General features: G+C 35.7%; 1 protein-coding gene across 3 annotated transcripts in view; it reads left to right on the plus strand.

The window, feature by feature from the left end:
• The first annotated feature begins 9,872 nt into the window (after window positions 1-9,872).
• The window catches only part of LOC142351463 (cyclin-dependent kinase 18-like), a 46,726-nt gene continuing 37,847 nt past the window's right edge, over window positions 9,873-18,751 (plus strand). For all 3 annotated transcript variants that reach the window (XM_075403490.1, XM_075403489.1, XM_075403491.1), the window contains exon 1: window positions 9,873-11,865. In XM_075403490.1, coding sequence (XP_075259605.1) covers window positions 11,604-11,865 — 262 coding nt within the window. In that variant the 5' untranslated portion in view covers window positions 9,873-11,603. The remainder of the gene's footprint in view (window positions 11,866-18,751) is intronic.

The raw sequence follows: 18,751 nt of genomic DNA on the forward strand, positions 1-18,751 counted from the left end.
ACCAATACTCCATTCAAACTTCTGGCAACGAAGTGAAGCTTAATTCTGTGCTTGACGTTCTTGCTTTGGCATTCTGTTATTAACGTTCTTGTTTTGGCACTTGCGGCTAGCATGAGATAATCAGAGTTTCGAATCAAATAATGAGTGTGAACGTTTTCAGAGCAGATTGACATTCAGACAATCAAACGTCATAAAACAAAAAAAAAACAACGTTCAATAAAATGAGCAAAACTTTCAGATAGAATTCGAGGTTTGAAAACTCAATTTTATTATAGCTACCAAGTTGCATTTGCACTACAAATAATTTGGGTTAGTTTATTTTACAGGAGAGCGTGCAAAAACTGGAAATTTGGGGACTGACTGAAGTTTAAAAAAGCTTTTGGCGAACACATTTGAAGAGTGAACAAAAGAGATAGATAGTGGCTATTTTGTCCATAATTTTTTGAAGCAGACCGCCATATATCGTTTGCAAAAAACCTTTGCTAAGCAATCGAATCTTTTTTCCACTTGGGCGTATTTCAAATCAGTATTTTTTGATTATTCTTGTCGGCGAAGATGGTATACAGGCATTATTAAGATTGAATCTTGTCATTTTTCGCGTTTCCATGTTTTTTACTTGTTTTTTTCTATTGTGTGTGCAGAGACAGGAACTGCAGAACAGAGATTTGACTGATTGTAGTATTTGTAGCGGTAGCTTATGATGAATGTTGAAAGGTAAATATAATGTATTCCCCGTTTTTCTCATTCATTTTCAGGTCGCAGTTTGGCATTCAAATTGCCGTTGGTTACTTTCAATAGGATGCTCTCAAATGAAACAGCTCATTTAAACGGGAAAATTTCTTCATTTCAGCACATTTTTTTTGACATTTGTTTTCAACAAAATCTTTAATAAGCTATTTTCCATATAAAACAGTTTTGGTCTGCCTTTTTTGACGGTCGATGTTACATGACAACTACTGAGTGCCAGTTGTCATTTTACGCAAATGATGAAGTTAAGCTTTGAGATCGATGTGACAGACGAAGTTTTTCACTCCGTCAATCTCTTCAGAGGCTGTTTGGTGGTGTCAGTCAACAATGAAATGACAAAAGTTTCGTGTTTACATTTTTAAAAAATCTCTTCAGACGTTCTTCCTGTTAACCAAAATTTTTCACCAATTTATGATTGGGTCCACAAAGACGTTAGTGGAACCAAATATACTACTGGTATCTAACGTATATATTACTGTAAGACAATTTCTACGAGTTTCTTCATGATCATAGAAAAGTATCACCATGTACGCTTGATTTTATTTACGGTTGTGATGGTTCACCCTACAAGTAAACGTCTTTTGTTTATTTTGCCTGGCGTGTTCGTTCTTCAACAAATTGAAACGTTATATCCGAGCTTGTTAATTTAGCGACCTGAGTTCCATCAGATCGGAATTTTTTCAATTTTTGAGACGGCAGATTTACCAGATGTCTGTCAGTGTGCGTATAAACCTAATGTTCAACTGTGAAGATTGTTCTTGTTAGGGAGACGTTCAGTTATGTTCAATAGCGGCCTCAGCTTCTCAGTCGGCTATTATAGCGCTCCTAATTTTTTTACATTCCAATGATTTATAATTGTATTGGGGCGCTGTCTATTTTAAGAGCTGTTCACACATTTTCATAATTTTGAAGTCAAATTGGAGTAGTGATTTTGGTCACGCCGAAATAGGAAGTGGAGCGAAAAAGCGAGTGCTTTTGCGGCGTGAATTTTTTTTGCTCTAATTTTAAAGTAGATTGAGAAAACAGTGTTTGAACAAAAATTTGCTTTCTCGCTAGTGGTTTTTGTTCGCATGCGGCCATTTCACTTTGATTTTTTAATATTTCAATTTTTGGATCGGATTTTTTCCAAATGGTTTTCCCAATCCATTCATAGTTCATTCTAGGCCTAGTTTTTTGTTTGAACCAAATTTCCATTTCTCGCTAGTGGTTTTTCTGTTCATATGCGACATTTTGACATGATTTTCTGTTTTTTTTTGTTTTTTTATCTGATATTTTTTAGAAATGGTTTTTCCAAATCACTCTTAGTCCGTTCTGGGCCCAGTTTTTTGTTTGAACCAAATTTACATTTCTCGCTAGTGGTTTTTTGTTCGCATGCATCTTTTTGACTTCGATTTTCTGTTGTTTTTAAATTTTTTATCTGATTTTTTTTTTAGAAATTGTACTTCCAATCCATTCATAGTCCGTTTTAGGTCTAGTTGTTTGTGTTGTAAATGAAAATTCATTTGAATGAATTGTACGTCAGGACTTGTGCTGCTATGTTTTTTTACTTCCTCGAATAAAAGGTTTTCGCTTTATCTTAGTTCACAGCTTGTTCAACATTTTGCGTGAAATCTTTTTGACTTCTCTCGGCTAGTTTCACTCTTCTCTCATTCTGCTAAAACTGTTTTTAGACAGCAGTCGCTCGGCAAAGCAATTCAAAATGAACAGAGTCAAAAACGATATCAGAAATAGAAACGAAATAAACCCATAAAGCCTGGTTTTAGATGCCCGTTACTGGAACTTTGTTCTTAGTTGCCTTTTTGTGCTTATTGGTATTGCTGCTAGCCCCTTTGTGGTCTCACTACGAACGGGAGTTTGATCAGCTTAAAAATGACAGCAAAATATTTCGCACTTGAAAATTGTTTTAACGAAAATTATTTTTCACTAGTTTTTTTCTCTTCTTTCAATCCCAATATTTGTGATGGGATTCAACGGCGGCAATTTTCCGGCAATCCGCCTGGTATGTTTTTTCAGTTATATGAGTTGAATTGGCTGACTTTAGAATTGAAGTTGATACTTGGAAGCGGTTTCCGACTTTTTCCTTTTTAACGATAATTTTTCTGTTTATTATCAATGCAAAACGCTTGTAAAAATGGTTCTTTCATTAGTTCTCTGTTTGCCTCTTTAAGATTTCGAAAGTTTTTTATGAATAAATGGTTTTCTAATTGCGCCGCACATGTGTGCGCGTGCTTTATGGCTTAAATGATTAGATTGTAAATTGCTGCCGAACGAAGTTTGAAGCAATTATTGTAAACGTGTGTCTTTGCAAGACCTGTAAACATGTGACTTTTTGCTCGACCGCTTTTGCGCTTTTGTTCTAGAACGTTCGTGGTCGGTTTATTAGACCGATGTTGGTCGGTTTATGTTTATTCAGGTCAATCTGAGAAAGATGTTCTAAGAACTGTTCATTTTCTTAACAATTTAGAATTTCCTGTAGTTTGTATTCGTTGATTTTAATTTTTTTGTCGTCTAATATTAACTTTTCGTTGAATTTAAACCCAAGAAAATAAAGCTACTAAATTTATCTTGGTTGAAAAATTAACGAAATATAAAGTTAACTAAATTTAGCTCGACCGAAAATTGAAAGAAATTGAAAGTACTTTTTGCTCTATTGTTTTTGTTGAGTGATGCCATGGTCCGCTTAGGTTAATTTATGAAAGTACCGTAGGGACGTTGTGTTGAATCGTAGCTTTTATTTCTACAGGGAAGAACACAGAGCAAGGGAAAGGTCTAAATTAATAAGAGGTCAGTTGAATTGTAATACTAGCCTTTTTTCATTGGTTATTTTTCGTAATTTGATCTTGAATCAATTATTGAAACTGTCCACCGCCCCCTCATTTCGTATAAAGCTCTCACTCCTGGTGAAACGCCTTAGCGGTCAGCCCGTTTTACACTTGTGACAAGCTTCGCAAATTTTATGCATTTGAATCAAATGAGGGGGGAGGGGAGAGAGTCTTAAAAGGGGGAAAATGGGGAATGGGGTGTAAGTTGGTATGTGTGTGTTGCCTTGAGGGTTTCAAATTGACTTTGAGCAAACTTCCTGTGCCTCTAAATTCTCGCTTTCATTCAAATTTATCCCACCGCTTCGATCTCTTTTTGTGTTATTGGGAGCTGCGAATTGTTAATTTTTCCTGGGGCGCATGTAAACAACTTGCAGCAACCAAAGTAAACAATATATGTTTGCGTGAGAAACAACACCGTTTCCCCCTTTTCGGTGTTAAACTTGGAAAAAGAGAGCTTGTTTCTCTACACTTGAACAATTTGCTTGATTTTGTGATTTTAACTTGACAAATTAGGCAATGGTTCCGTTCACCTCCATTTTTGGAAGTTTGGATTCTCGGACAAATTGCTCCTCGACCTTGCAAATATGTGAAGCTATTGGTCATTCTAATTTAGCGGTGCCAGGGATTTTGCTTTTTATATAGAGTGATTAGTAGACCGACATATGAGAATGTAATCTTGTTAGCGAGGTAATTTATCATTTATCCAATTTCGCTGAATTTTAATCTTCCACCGAACCTGTACGTTAACCTGAGGTAATGTCTGACTGTGCGACAGTTCTTTCTAAAGGCAGCAATGTTATCTACCTACCTGTGGGTTGGCGTGTTGCTAAACTGATCAATGTTGCTCTGCCTTGCTTTCCGGTCTTTTTCTTTTCACACCCTTAGCGGCTCCTTTCTCTCTATATCCTTTTTTGTTCACGTTTTTCTACATGAGACCCCTAGTGCGTATCCCAATCAATGAACTTGCTTTTATTCCCCTGTTTTCATTTTTCTAATAATACCTTGCCTACTCGTTCTTTCTAAGGCTATAGAAGCAAGCTCAATGCTAATGTTTTTTCGTTCCTTTTTTATCAACCCGTCTGGGTCTGCTAACCCCGTTTTGTCTTTTGTTTCTACCCTTCTGTTGCTCATTAATGTACCCACAAAGTCTCCTACCCTAATATTTATACTGTGCCCTCAACTTTGTTGTGGTTAACGGCCCCTTTTTGTTATTCCTGGGCAAATTCTACTAGTGATGTTACTTAGGTTCAAGTTAGTTCGATAGTGATTATAACGGTAGTTTATGATTATGGGTCCCATAAGTTGCGCATTAGTAAGATATATGTTTTTGTGTAGTCCCAAAAGTTTCCTGTAATTTATCAAAACTTCGACTTTTGATTGAAGTTTAGTTTGTAGACTTTTATGGCGAACTTGCGTTAACGTTATCGTTCTAGTAAGCTGCCATCCAATGGTAAGTTTGACGGCCTCTTTTTTCTTTTTTCACATCGCATCCATATTTATATCCGGGACCATTATACTTGCAAAGGGGGGGGGGGTAATTATGGATGTCTTCCAAAAAATCTGCATCAATCATTTTTCCGCTTGCTAGATATCTTATCTGCCTTCGGAGATACAGGGTACAGAAGCCTCGGAATACGTCACGCATGAAAGCTCACTTCAGCATTAAGTTCGAAAGAAATGCAGTGAATCAAGATTTACGATACCTGAATTGTCAATGTTTCGGATTTTAAGCACCAGCCGTTCCAGCATTTAATTCATCTTAAAGGAACTGTGTACGAATTATTTGGGTCCTGCTGGTCCTTTTATGCAATTTTTTGTGTTCTCGAATGTCGTCTGATCGATTTTTGGCGGTGATTTTTCTGTGCCATTCACAATTTTAAGCCGCCGAACTCAATAATTAGCGGAATTTTACTACTGAAAGTTGAAAGTCAAGTCAAAAGTGAGACGGAAGCACTTCTTTCACTTTGTCATAGCTGTTGCCTATAAAAAAGCTCTATAAATAACATCGTTTTACCGCACAAAATTAGGCCTGTGGAGTAAAACAGGCTACACTGGATAACGCCGTTTGTCGGTGGAAGGGAATTCGTTAGGCTTTAGTTGCTTATGTTTTAATGGTATTGATAGTCTACCAAAAGGCACGTAGTCATGAGAATTTTTTTTTGAATCAAACACCCGCTTTTTGTGGAAAATATTGCTTTGCGTATTTTTTATTTGTAGATTTTACAACATGCAACGCATGTTTAATATTAATAGTCGCCATGAGACGATTGAGGCTATTTTTATTTGAAGTCACTGGTTTAGTAGGTTGTCATATTAATAATTAAAAGGACAGAACAAAGATTTGTCGAAAGGCATTGCTATTAATTGGAGCCTGTCAAAACTCAAAATTTACTTGTCATTTTAGAGATAATGGGTAATTTGCTCTTGGAAACGTAGACATTTTGACTTTTATTTTGGCGTTCTAAAAATGATTTCCTCCCATGATAAAAACCACCCCTCAAAATGTATTATACGCAAAATGCAATTGTTTTTTTCTTTCGACTGTATCATGAGAGGTCAGAAGAGTTGTGAAATATACCTATGTCTTTTTTGGGCATGAATGAAAACGCACAGTTTTCTTTCGTGTCAAATATTTTGAGAACTTTTCCTCTGTGTAACTGATTGTTTGCTTCAAATCATCAGAGTATTAATTTTCCAAAGTTTTGATCTTACATCGACTGGTTTATAATTGCCCTCAGACGAAGCTTATAGCAATTGTATTAGTCCTGTGATCCTTTTATGCAATTTTTTGCTTGAACGATTTTTCGTCGGACCGTTGTAACTTTTCGTCCTCAAAAACGGGATAAACATGTAAAGCCGGAGGGCATTATGTTGTCTTAGAGCCTTAAGCCTTACAAGTCTCTAAGCATGCGATTCCCCGAAACTATTTTGATGAGACAATTTCATGGTGCGAAGGGCGGTTATTGATCTTGAAATTTTGACCCCGCCCTCTCGTTCACCCCCACTCTCTCCAGTGCACCATCCTCCACCTGCCGATTTCGACCTCACAGCCCTACCCCATCCCCCCGCTCGGCGCATCCCCCTAATGCTAATATTCCTACGCTCCAGCTGGCTACTAAAGTAAACCGATTGCTGGTTATTTCAGAGCAATTCGCCTGACGTTTGTCGGTTATATTTAATATAAATCTCTCCCGTTTCGTATTCTGTTCTAGATGGCCCATGTTTATTTGTTGTATCCCTTGCAGATTAATTACTGCTGATTTAATAGACGGCGTAAGAGAAAGTCAAAAGATGTTTATTTGTTTGAAATGCTTGTAATTTCTCATTATCCACGACGAGATCTTATTTCTGATTGCTCTTAAACAAATTTTCTGAAACTATTGAATATTTTTTTGTAGTTATGGGCTTTTCCTATGCAAAAGTTTTTTGATTCATTATAAAATTTTGACGAAAGTGTTCCCTCATCCATAATTTTAAGCAGCTAAACATAATTGGTGGCTTACTAGAACTAAAAGTGAAACTAGCAGTGAGCTGAAATTGGTTTGTTTTTTTCTTTTCAAGTTTCAAATGTTATTGAACGAAGGTTGAAGTAATTGTTGTGGTCGTTCTTTTTTTCTATGCAAACTTTGCGTCACTGATCTAGCTTTTGGAGTATCTTTTATCACGCTTGACTTCTTGATTTCAACAGGATCTGAATTGTTCTTTCGTTCACTATTTTAATCCCCCTCCTCCGAACGAAAGAGACTACAAAAGGTTCGAGCCTGTTGCCAGTCTTTCAAAAAGCATTTCGTCCGTCTGTGGTCGGAGGGTAATAATTTGTCTTAGAGCCTTACACCTTACAAGTCTCTAAGCATGCCATGCCATTCCCCGAAACTTTTTGTGGAGACGTATGGTGTGAAGGGCGGTTCTTAATCTTAAAATGTTTGACCTCCAAAGTCAACCGCTCGCCTGTTGGTTTAAAGCGATTCGCCCGGCTTTAGTCGGTTAGGTTTTCTATATTTGACAAATCTTAATTTTAAGGGCATTCAATGCATTCGAAGGCAGGAAGAACAGGTTTGTAAACCAGGTCCGAATTTTAAAGTCACCCACGTTTTAACATTTTGTAAGATGTTGCCGAAGATGTTGACAAATTTATATTTGTTCTTTATGTATTCAGTTTATGCATTGTCCGTGAACCACGCGTTGTTTCAACTTTTTTTTTGTTAATCTTAAGTTTTATGCTGTTAAACTGAAAAGCTAAATGTGCAGCAGTTTCTAACACGGATAGGCTGCATTTAATTACATTTATGTAGCGAAAATTTAAAAGTGTTTGAATATTGTTTTTTTAACTAATAGAAAGTTCGAATTTTTCGTGAATTAGCCAAAAAATGTTCATAAATGGGGAAGATTAATTAAAATTGTATAGACTAACTTCATCTACTTTTATATTGAGTCCTGATTTTCGATTTTGTTCTCATTTCAAAAGACAAGAAAAGGAATTTATTCTTCCGCTTTTCTAATGAATTCGAAACTTTTTGCCTATATGAATTACGCTAAAAAATAGGAACTGTGTATTTAAATTTATGCAGCTTTATTTTTTTAAAAAGTTAGATTAGTAGTTTCTTCCCAGACTTGTGTTATGTTCGGTTTCTTCCGTAATCAGTTTAAAAAAATTGTGACAAATTTTCTACGGAAGGTCATTTTTTTAAACTTTTTTAAATTGAAAAGATAATTAGTAGTTGCGCCCATTTTGTGGTTGTTTGTCTACTGTTTCAATAAATTCAACCAACAATCTTAACACATCTTAGTTGTATTATGCAAGAAACGAATGATAGAAATTCTCTTTACCTGGTAATACATTGCTTAAAAATTTTAACCAACAAACGAAAGGAAAATCGTATTTGAGTTGCTTTCTCGCATGTATTAACAACGATTTTAGTTAAATTATCGAGCTGTTTTTGGAGTTGCTTCAGGTGTGGAGACTTGAGCTGAATTGGTTCGCGTATTTTTTGAATTTGATTTTTGCTATTGGAGCATCTTGAATAGTTTTCGGCAATCAATGTTGTAGATTACAGTTTTTGGTATTTTCATGACAGAAATCTATGCTTATAGTGTCTTGAGAATTTTAAAAAATACTGTAATGTAGTGTTTTGAAGTCCCTAGTTTGTAACTTGAATTGTAGATTATAGTTGTCGGAACGTTATGACAGAGGCCATTGCTGAGATACTTGTTTGATTTAGGATCAGGTGATAAAATGCTCCCTGTAAGATCTTGGAAGCAGCTATCTATCCAGCAGATAATCATCACAAAACAGACTTGGACGAACTCGAATTGATGGTTAAGGCTGTCTCCTTTTTTATCTTGGCTGAACAGACAAATTCAGTCTCTTCTTTTTTTAAGTAGTCTTTGAAGACTTAGCTTTCAAAAAGATGCGATTTCATGTAATTCATTCTGATCCAATATTTATCCATGTTGAGTGCTTACAGGGAAACGTGCAAACAGACTAGTGTCCTCAATTGGCCCGGAGGGCACTTCTTTGTGAACTCGTGCTCCCCCTCCTCCTACCCCCTCCCCCACTTTCCACGTGCTCCCACCCGGCGTGAATAAAGGAAAGCTTTCAATTGGACAAAGAAATTGATTATTTTCCGCCTGTCTTTCCTCTCTATTGATCTCTGTCCAATTATCTCAGACGTGTTTTTCCTCCTAGAAAATTGGGCTCTTTTATATTCTCACTTTTCAATTTCTCTTATTACCAATAGAATAAAACTGCAAGGTAATTGCTTGCCTCTCTTATACCTATCTATTGAATTTACCCACAGGTTTTAATTTAAATATGCGCTCCACATGGTAAGGAGGACTTGTCCGTAAGGAGGGTTGCTAGTATTTCGAACAAAATATCAATTATCGTTTTTCGTTCTTTATCAATTTTTAACTGATAGTCCAAAAAAATCGAAAGTCGTTATTCCTTATTTGGGGTTTTAAATCTAAAATGTGTTCTAATTGGTTCAATCTTGTCCGTTAAAAGGGATCGTTACATTTCGGAAAAAAATCTCAATTATTGCCCTTCCTGCTTTGAGAATTCTTAATTGAATGTCCAAAAAGAGGAATCGAAATTTGTTTATAGGTCTTTGTAGGTCATTTGAACCTGGTAATAGATACTGATGCTCTTTCTTAATACCATTAAGCAGAAACATAAACAGTCATACTCTTCGGTTTTCATAAATATCCAGCTTGTAATCGGATTAAAGTTAGAATTGATTGAACTATTGTGTGTTACTGTACATTCATAGTAAGGTTCATAATACATGTATGGGATCTTTTCAGGTTAGACAATGAATCAAGGGGCGACATCATATCCGCTGCTGGTTATAAATGATTATAATTAATGGTCATCTCCATCTTTTCATCTAGTTATTAGTCATTGGCGGACAGTTTAATCAATGTCATATTGGTTTGCTCAAACTTTTGTTCATCACTTTGACATGATTACCCGAATTTATATGAATCATTTATGATACGAACATCATTCTTGTTCGTCTATCATCAATTTCTAACATTCTATTTCGATTGGACGTCAGTTTGCTGATTTGTATTTCAATTTCAATGACGAAACCATAAAATTTACCCCCAGAAAAAAACAGAAATTTGCTTTCTAGTTTCTTGAAAGCTTGAAGTCACGATTCAATTATTTCCCGACGCTCTAAATTTATGGAATAATTTCTTCGGACAATTCAAAAAGTCAATTTAGCGGTGCATGTGAACTAAAATCGAAATGATATTTTGGTTCTTTATTAGCTAGAGGAGACTATACTCTTCTTTCATTTCGCCCTCTATTTTGAACAAAATAGTCGAACGAAACTCATAATCCTCCCTTTCTTTCTCTTGGCTAGGCTAAAAATTGTAAATAATTGCCAAAATTTCGTGCCGTTATTTACCCCAATGCGCTAATTTTGAGCATTGCGATTGTTAATTTCCTTCCTGTTATTGGAACTGTTAGAAAGTCACTAAGGCGTGCAATACATTTTTCGTAGACGTTTATCCTTCTAGTATTTTTTTGTAATTTCCTCAACAAAATTGAAACAAAAATCCTTTAAAAGTGGAACCACAGAAAGCTATTCGTACATAGTGGTGTTTGTGACGTTATTTGACATTTATTTCGTTATTATTCTTGACATTTTTTACGGTTTGAAAGTCAAACTTATTAAACTTGTATATATTGATATGTACGCATGTTTTCTGCTTGTTTGAGTACTTATATGTCCTTACAGGCTACTAAAAATCCACTTGTCTTTATCTCCAAATTGGAATGTTATTTGACAGTCACACTATTGCAAATTTTACTCCTTTAAATGAACAAACACGGATAAAATGCCAATGCCAAAAATTTGTATCCTTCAAATATCCTCGCCGATCGTTTTGACTCTGAAACGTGCAAAGGCTGCTCTTGAAATATCATCTTCTCGCTCCATGTGGTATTGTCGTGAATAATCGAGATGACTTCAGTGTTAGTTTGTCAATAGCCGGACAAACAAAACCTCGTCATAGCCAATCGAGAGTTTGTTTTCTATACCTTACAGGCTTGTTGACACTCGATTTATTAATTCTTTCGACCTCTGTCAAATTGCAGTCATCAACTGACACCGTTTGAACTCATCACACCCTCAACGAATTGTTACTGTTATTGTCCTTCGAAGAATAATTTGTGATTCGAATTTCGAAACAGATATAGAAAATTCCAGTTACAATCCGGTCAGCTGTTTCACGGAGATCAATTTTCATCGGCACCAACTTTGATGAAGTTCAATAAAGTTTAATTTTGTTCCGATTACTGAAACCAAATTACTCAATAACGTCTGCAACTTTTTTGCAAACATTGTCTCTAATAAATCATTTCCTGTATTTTGGATTCCAGTCAAGTCTGATTTGGTTGAGGTTTTATCTCAACCAGAATTGAAACTCTAAAATCAACTTATCGATAAGATTGATTCTGGTCAATTATTGCTCGATATATCAAAAATTATTTTAAATACCATTTTTAATTTGTGAAATTACAAGATGGCGGCCTTAGAGAACTTTGCCAAGAAGTTTAAACGTCGTTTGTCTTTGACCTTTCATTCTAAAGATGATCCCAACTTGACCTCTATCGCTGAGAACTGGACTACAATCGGTGATGCTGATGGAACGTGCTATCAATTGGACACTTCAAGTGACCGGTATCCGGACCAGGGATCTCTGTCAGAAAATGGACCTCCAGAGTTCTATGCTCAAAAGTCTGCTTCCAGTTTTCACGGGCCAATACACGTTGTCAACGATGGGGGTTAGAAAAGTTTTACGATATATTTTGCCATGAATTATGTATTTTTTGCGTTTAATGACAAACGTATTTGACAAACGTTTAATGACAACGGTATCGTACTGATAAGGTATCTATTTCCCGGATTAACAATCATACAACGTTCGTAAATAATTATACAGGTCAAATATGATTCGTATGAACTTCTGATTGTCATACATTGAGTGTTGAGATGAATTATTGTGTGTTGAGTCAATTTATTGTGTTGCGAATTATTAGGTATACCAAACATCGTTTTTATGCCGGTTTAGAACATAATTTTTTCAAAGGTAAATATAAAAATTTTATTATTATAAATTGGTTTCAAAAATGCAGAACATGGTTTAATTAAACATCATTTATTTCCTGGTATCTTCATAAGATGTACTGACATTCATCAGTTTACATTTTTAGGAATGCTATTTTACTTGCTGTCATGTTACTAATTTTGTATATCAGAAAATTCAGGCAAAATGTGTGTGTGTGTGTTTGTGTGTGTGTGTGTGTGTGTGTGTGTCTGTCTGTGTGTGTGTGTGTGTGTGTGTGTGTGAGAGAGAGAGAGAGAGAGAGAGAGAGAGAGCGAGTTAATTCCTCTGAGTTTAAATAATCATCAAAATATTGCACATGACAAAAATTCTTACTCGTAGAGTTTAAGAGCAGAAAGCGTCGAGTTATCTTTTCATTATACATAAATCTGTTGTACACTCAGAGAGGACAATTAAAGGATCCGACTGGATCACTGTCTTTTAATGTTTTACAATTGGATATGAATGTTCCAAAAAAATTTTCTCTTGTGAAAGATAATGAATGAAATTTGCAATTTATTTGACGGAGTTTTCAATTTTTTACAAAATTTTCTAACCCATTAAAGAGCCTGACCACAGAAAAAAGTAGCATTCTGTGATGTTTTTCAGTTAACTTTGAAAAAAATTTCCCTGGATAGGTGCACACAAAGTAGCAATTAGGAGAAGATTTTGTTAATTCATTTTTCGATGAAATGTAGATGTCCCTGATCTTGTGCACCAGGCTGACAAACGAACAATCAGACAGCTCCTTAAAGTGTGATGGTAACACATTGTTTTTGATAATAAGATGAATTCTTTTCGAATTTTCGTTTACACTTTGGGGTTTTCAATAGCCGTTTCAAAGATCTTCTTGTTAAATTATTTGATCGGAATTCAAAAGAAATAACTCACTAAGATATGTATCTGGGTGAAATTTATTTATTGACTTTATTACAAACTTAAGAAGTTCGTAAATATGCAAGACCTTGCATTTCTCAGAAAATAGGTTATATTTTTTATGTATTTCCGGCGGCACTGCATTGATAACTTTTTCTTCACTTCCTCAATGTGCTCTGTGAATTTCATTTTTATCAAAACCCACTTCAAGATACTTGCAGTTTTTTGACTCAGGTATATTAACAAAATTTATGTAATTAAAACCTATTGAGATTAGAGGCCTTGTTTCCTATTTTAGTATTCATTTGACAACTTTTTTCAGGATTAAGGGAAAGCCTGTTGGCATTAAGCCATTTCTCTACCTTTATCAAATCCTTTTGTATTGATTTAAATTCACTATTGTCTGCTGTTAATTTGGTATCATCTACGAAGAGAAAAGTTCTGAAGACTTGGCACGCGTCTAGAAGGTCATTTTTGTATATCAAAAAATTAGTGGGCCGAGAATCGAGCCTTGTGGAACACCAGTCTGGCTTCAGCCAGTTGGAGTTGCAATTATTGTTTGAAACGCATTGTTGTCATTCAGATGAATAATCAATAATCCACCTTTGTCAAACCCCTCTTATACAATATAAGTTCAAGCTTTCGTAATAGGATGTGGTGGTCAATCGTATCAAGAGCTTTTAAGTCAATGAAAAATGTGGCTACCTGAAAATTGCGGCTACCTGAAAATTGCGGCTGTCACGAACTGTTTCCGTTAACTTTACTATTGCATCAGTTTTGCTATGTTTTTTTTTCGAAAACCAAATAGGGCATGATGGAAATTTTACTCCACACAATGAGTAGCAAAATTGGTCAGTAACTATTTATCTCGTCTTTTGCCTCTACTATCTGCAGCACAGGTATAATTTTAGTTTAATTTAGAATACTCCAAAAATTACCGTCTTTAAATGATTTGTTTTCAAAATGAGCAAGATGCTTGCATGTTAATGAACGTGTTTTCTTAATTAAAATCATCCTAATTTCATTAAGACCCGAAGATGATTTCTCTTTGAAATTATCAATTATTTGCAACATTTCGTTGCAATGTTGTTCATAAAGCCACATACTCTGCAATTTATTAACCTGAGGACTAACAAAGACCTCATTCGGGATTTCTTCTTTTTGTCCTTAAAGTGTTGAGCTTGTTTGCAACATCTTGGTTTTCATCAATTCTACCATCTTTTATTAGGTAGGGAACGGTGCTTTTGAATAGTAACACCACACCCTTAAGCTAATTTAAATATTTTTAAACATGTTTTGAGTCTCTGATGCATTTTGCTTTGCCTAAATTTGTGTAATTTTTCGGTGTTTTGACGGTCCATTTTTCATGAGTTGTATAATTGGTTTCTCTAGCAAATCATTTTTTTAATCAAACCATTTAGGTTTTTTCATTGTATTCTCGCGTGACCTGCGATAAGGTGCAAACATTGCTACTACTTCTTTAAAAGTTTTTCAAATCTGTCAAATAAACAGTTTATTCTTTCCGTTTCCTGGTATCTTATTTTAGCTAGTGATTTAGAGGTTTTCAAGAAAAGAAGCCACTTTATTCAACTATTTTAAAAAAAACTGGTGTCACGAAAGCCAATTTCTGATAAACAACTTTTGTTGCAGGGTCAGAGTTATAGTGATGATGCATTTATGTATCTCTTGACAAACCGAGGGACTTACACCAGTACGAGGGCTTGTTACAGGAGCCAAAATGGCAAGGATTTATGCTTAGAGATTTTTGTTTAACTTAATTGAGAACTATATGGAAACATAAATCAAGTTTGGCCCAGTATTTGACATTTTGATTACCTCTGCATGAGATCTTGAATGTTTTTTAAGATGAGTTTATGCAAACGACACTGCAGTCCCACTCTATACACTATTTCTCATTGTTTAATATCACATTTTAAGGCATCATTTTTAAGGTGATCTATCCCTTGCCACAGTTTTTGATCACAAATGTTGTTAGGGCCGCGAAATTAGAGAACAGAAACTCTATAGAATACTGATCGCATCTATGAAACTATAGATGCAAAGCACTCAATAGATTACTAATTGATATCGAGTTATGTAACAATGTTTTTGGATCGAAATTTCAATTTTGAATGTTTATCCGTCATTATCTCATTTCTAATTGCTCTCCAGCGAATTTTGTAGAAATTCTTTAGGTCTTAATAATCTTCTTTAGCTGCGAAGCTAAGCGGTGCTATGATGCAGTGCTCTTGTTTTTTTGTTGTCTGACGCTCTTTTTCGTTTTACATTTGTGCTAGAACATTCTGTCGCTTCACTTCGGTTGCTTTTTCACGCTTGATTCTTTCTTTTTGCGTGACCTAAATTTGAAATACGTGCATTCATAAATCGTGTCTGTTGCTAAAACAAAATAGAATGCAAGATGAGCTGTAACAAGGAGACTGGTAGTCGAGTGGTTAATGCTTCTGATTCTAACGCCGATTATTGGGGTCGGAACCTCTGCGCTGTCAATACTTTTTGCACCCAAAAATGTTCTCAATGTTAGAATTAGGCAGTCTGCCGGCTGTGTTATACGATTGTCGGCTTGATCGTTTTTTTGTACGGCCATTTGATTTTACAATGCTTGACCTCTTCATTTTTGCCTTCCAATATTTGGAATTTCAGTAGCTGCACTCAATTGGTGGCTGTTTACGAATGTAAGTCAAATAAAAAGCCCCATTTGTTTCGTTTCTCATTTTAAGTTATCTAAGATAGTATTATCTGACAAGTAGGCACTAGAATCTGGAGGCATTTTACCTAAGTCGATTAGTTTGTATTCAACTCACATAAGAAAGAACGCGTACTTGTTGAAAATATGCTTTTACCTAGTTTTTTTCTAAGTTTTTCTTTTAACTAAACTTCTTGCCATGCTTAGTTGCCCTCCTAAGACTCAGTTTGTCAGCTACCTTGTCCTGGTTGCTCGCCTTACTTGCTCACCCTGAGAGAGACTCACTTTTTGCTCTTTCTTGACTGTTTACAAAAGACTTCTAATGTTTAACCGCATGATTCTATGATTCTCTAAATAAGTTGGAACGTAAATCCTAGCCCCCTTCGGGACGTGTACCTAGCACTCGACGCAACTGCTCGCGTATTCGGGGCAATTAGGAATTAGGGCACCTAACGTTTCTTCTAAAGATGCCTACAATAAGTTTTAACACATTTTAACATTAATACATTTAACACATTCAATAACACTAACTACCCCTGCGCTGTTTGAATTTCGTTTGCCGTGCATTTTGGCGACATAGTTTCTTGGTCCGTTCTTCAAACTTATCGCAAAACGTAACGGTTACCTGAGCAAAATTTAGCAAAAATGAGGGTATAATATGAAGTAGGAATGGAGCGTATGTGATAATTTTTTTATCCCCTAGTATTTTCTCCACAAATTATGTTGAGCGACTCAGCAATTTTTTGGATCTTTTCCGTTTGTGCCCCAGTACGTTATGCGCCCCCCCCCCCCCCCCAGTTACACAAGACGTGCAATTACATAGTAAATCATTAAGTTAAAATATAGAACGTGCGTCGGGGGGGGGGGGGGGGTACAACAACTAGAAGAAACGTGTTTCAAATGCAACCATTTTCGCTGATGTTCAATGAAATTGTATTTTGGACGAGTGTGTAAGTGTAATATCTAATGGTCTCATTGTTCGAAATTCGACGTGAACCGTTTTCGATGGTTCTTCTGAATTTTTGTCAGATCTTTGGTTCTCTCTGGCGCATTTTTGAAGAGCCCGTCTGCTCAACTGGGGTCATTGTTGAGTTGATTGTGAAGTAACTGTTTATCAGCACTTAAGGGTTAAGAAAGTAGAGCAGAAATTCAATTTAGATAATGATCAAAAAACCATTTTTTCAATGGGTACAGTCGATGAGCTGAGATGTTTTTGAACCTCTCTTGGTTTTTTGTTACTACGACGCTTATCGCAAATCAGCTATTTATGAATTTTCTTGATAGCCTTGCGTCCGTGACGTCATTTGTATATTTATTGAACAAATTTTTAATTAGCTTGAAATTTTTTTGGTCGCTTGTAGTTTTCTTCTCTCAAATTGTCTTTTGTTCGCTCTCAACTTGACTTTTGCTTGAAACAATGGGGGTGATTTGAAGTGAAATAGGGATAATCTAATTGGCAGTTGTTTGAAGGCAACTAGTCAGTACATAGGTCTACAAGCACTACAGACATATAATTTGTAGCAAAAGTGTTTTTTTCGAAGCTATTAGGTCTTATGGTTTCTATTGATTTTTTTTGAGACTAAAGGTCTACGAATCTATCCCAATTCTTTTCCGGCAACCTTACAGCTGTGTTTTATTTGACAAGAGTTTTTTAACCGTTACCTCTAGTGTTTTCGATATAGTCCAGGTTGCTCGCCATACGAGCATTAAGAGAAACTCACTTTTTGCTCTTTCTTGGCTGTTTACAAAAGACGTCTAACGTTTTACCGCATGATTATCTAAATAAGTTGGAACTTAAATCCTAGCCTCCTCGGACCGTGTATCCAGCACTCGACGCAAGTGCTTGCGTATTCGGGGCGATTAGGCATTAGGTCGCCTAACGTTTCTGCTGACAAATGTTTAAATTATCTTATAACACATTCAACACTAACTACCCCTGCGCTGTTTGTGAATTTCGTTTGCCGTGCATTTTGGCGACATAGTTTATTGGTTTGATCTTCAAACTTATCGCAGAACGTAACGTTTGTCTGACCAAAGGATCAAAGTTTATCAATAATGAGGGTATAATATGACGTAGGAATAGAGCGTATAAGTGATAATTTTTTATCCCCTGGTATTTTCTCCACATTATGTTGAACGACTCAGCAATATTGTGTTAGCAATTACAAGCAATGTAAAAGTTGATAAAATTTTTTGAATCTTTTTTGTCTGTGCCGCCAGTACCTTATGACCCCACCCCCTTCCCCTTACTTACACGTGACGTGCCATTACATAGTAGATCTTTATGTTCAAATATAGCACGTGCATGGCGGGGTACACAGTATGCTTGGGGCGCACAAACGGAAAAGATCAAATTTTTTAATGTTCAATTTCCCAGCACTAACTAGAAGAAACCTATTTTAAATGCAACCATATTTGCTGATATTCAATCAAATTGCATTTCGGATGAGTGTGTAAGTGTAATATCTAATGGTCTCATTGTTTGAAATTTGACTTGAACCGTTTTTGATGGTTATTCGGAATTTTTGTCAGATCTTTCGTTCTCTCTGGAGCTTTTTTAAGAGCCCGTTTGCTCAATTATGCTCTTGATTGTTTATCAGCACTTAAGGGTTGAAAAAATAGAGCAGAATTTCAGTTTTTGATAATAAGGAAAAATCATTTTTCAATGGGTACAATAGATGAGCTGAGATCTCTTTGAACCTCTCCTGGTTTTTGTTACTACGACGCTCATCGCAAATCAGCTATTTGTGAAATTTGTTGGCAGCATTGCGTCCGTGACGTTGTTTTTACACTTATTGAACGAATTTTTAATTTGCGTGAATTTTTTTGGTCGCTTGTAGTTTTCTGCTCTCAAATTGTCTTATGTTCGCTCTCAACTAGACTTTTGCTTGATACAATAGGATCATTTAAAGTTAAATGGATAATCTAATTTGCGGTTGTTTGAAGTCAACTATTCAGTTCATAGGTCTAAAAAAAACTACAGACA

Source organism: Convolutriloba macropyga, chromosome 13 (genome assembly GCF_964194025.1).
Source record: "Convolutriloba macropyga chromosome 13, txConMacr16.3, whole genome shotgun sequence".
Taxonomy (NCBI): domain Eukaryota; kingdom Metazoa; phylum Xenacoelomorpha; order Acoela; family Convolutidae; genus Convolutriloba; species Convolutriloba macropyga.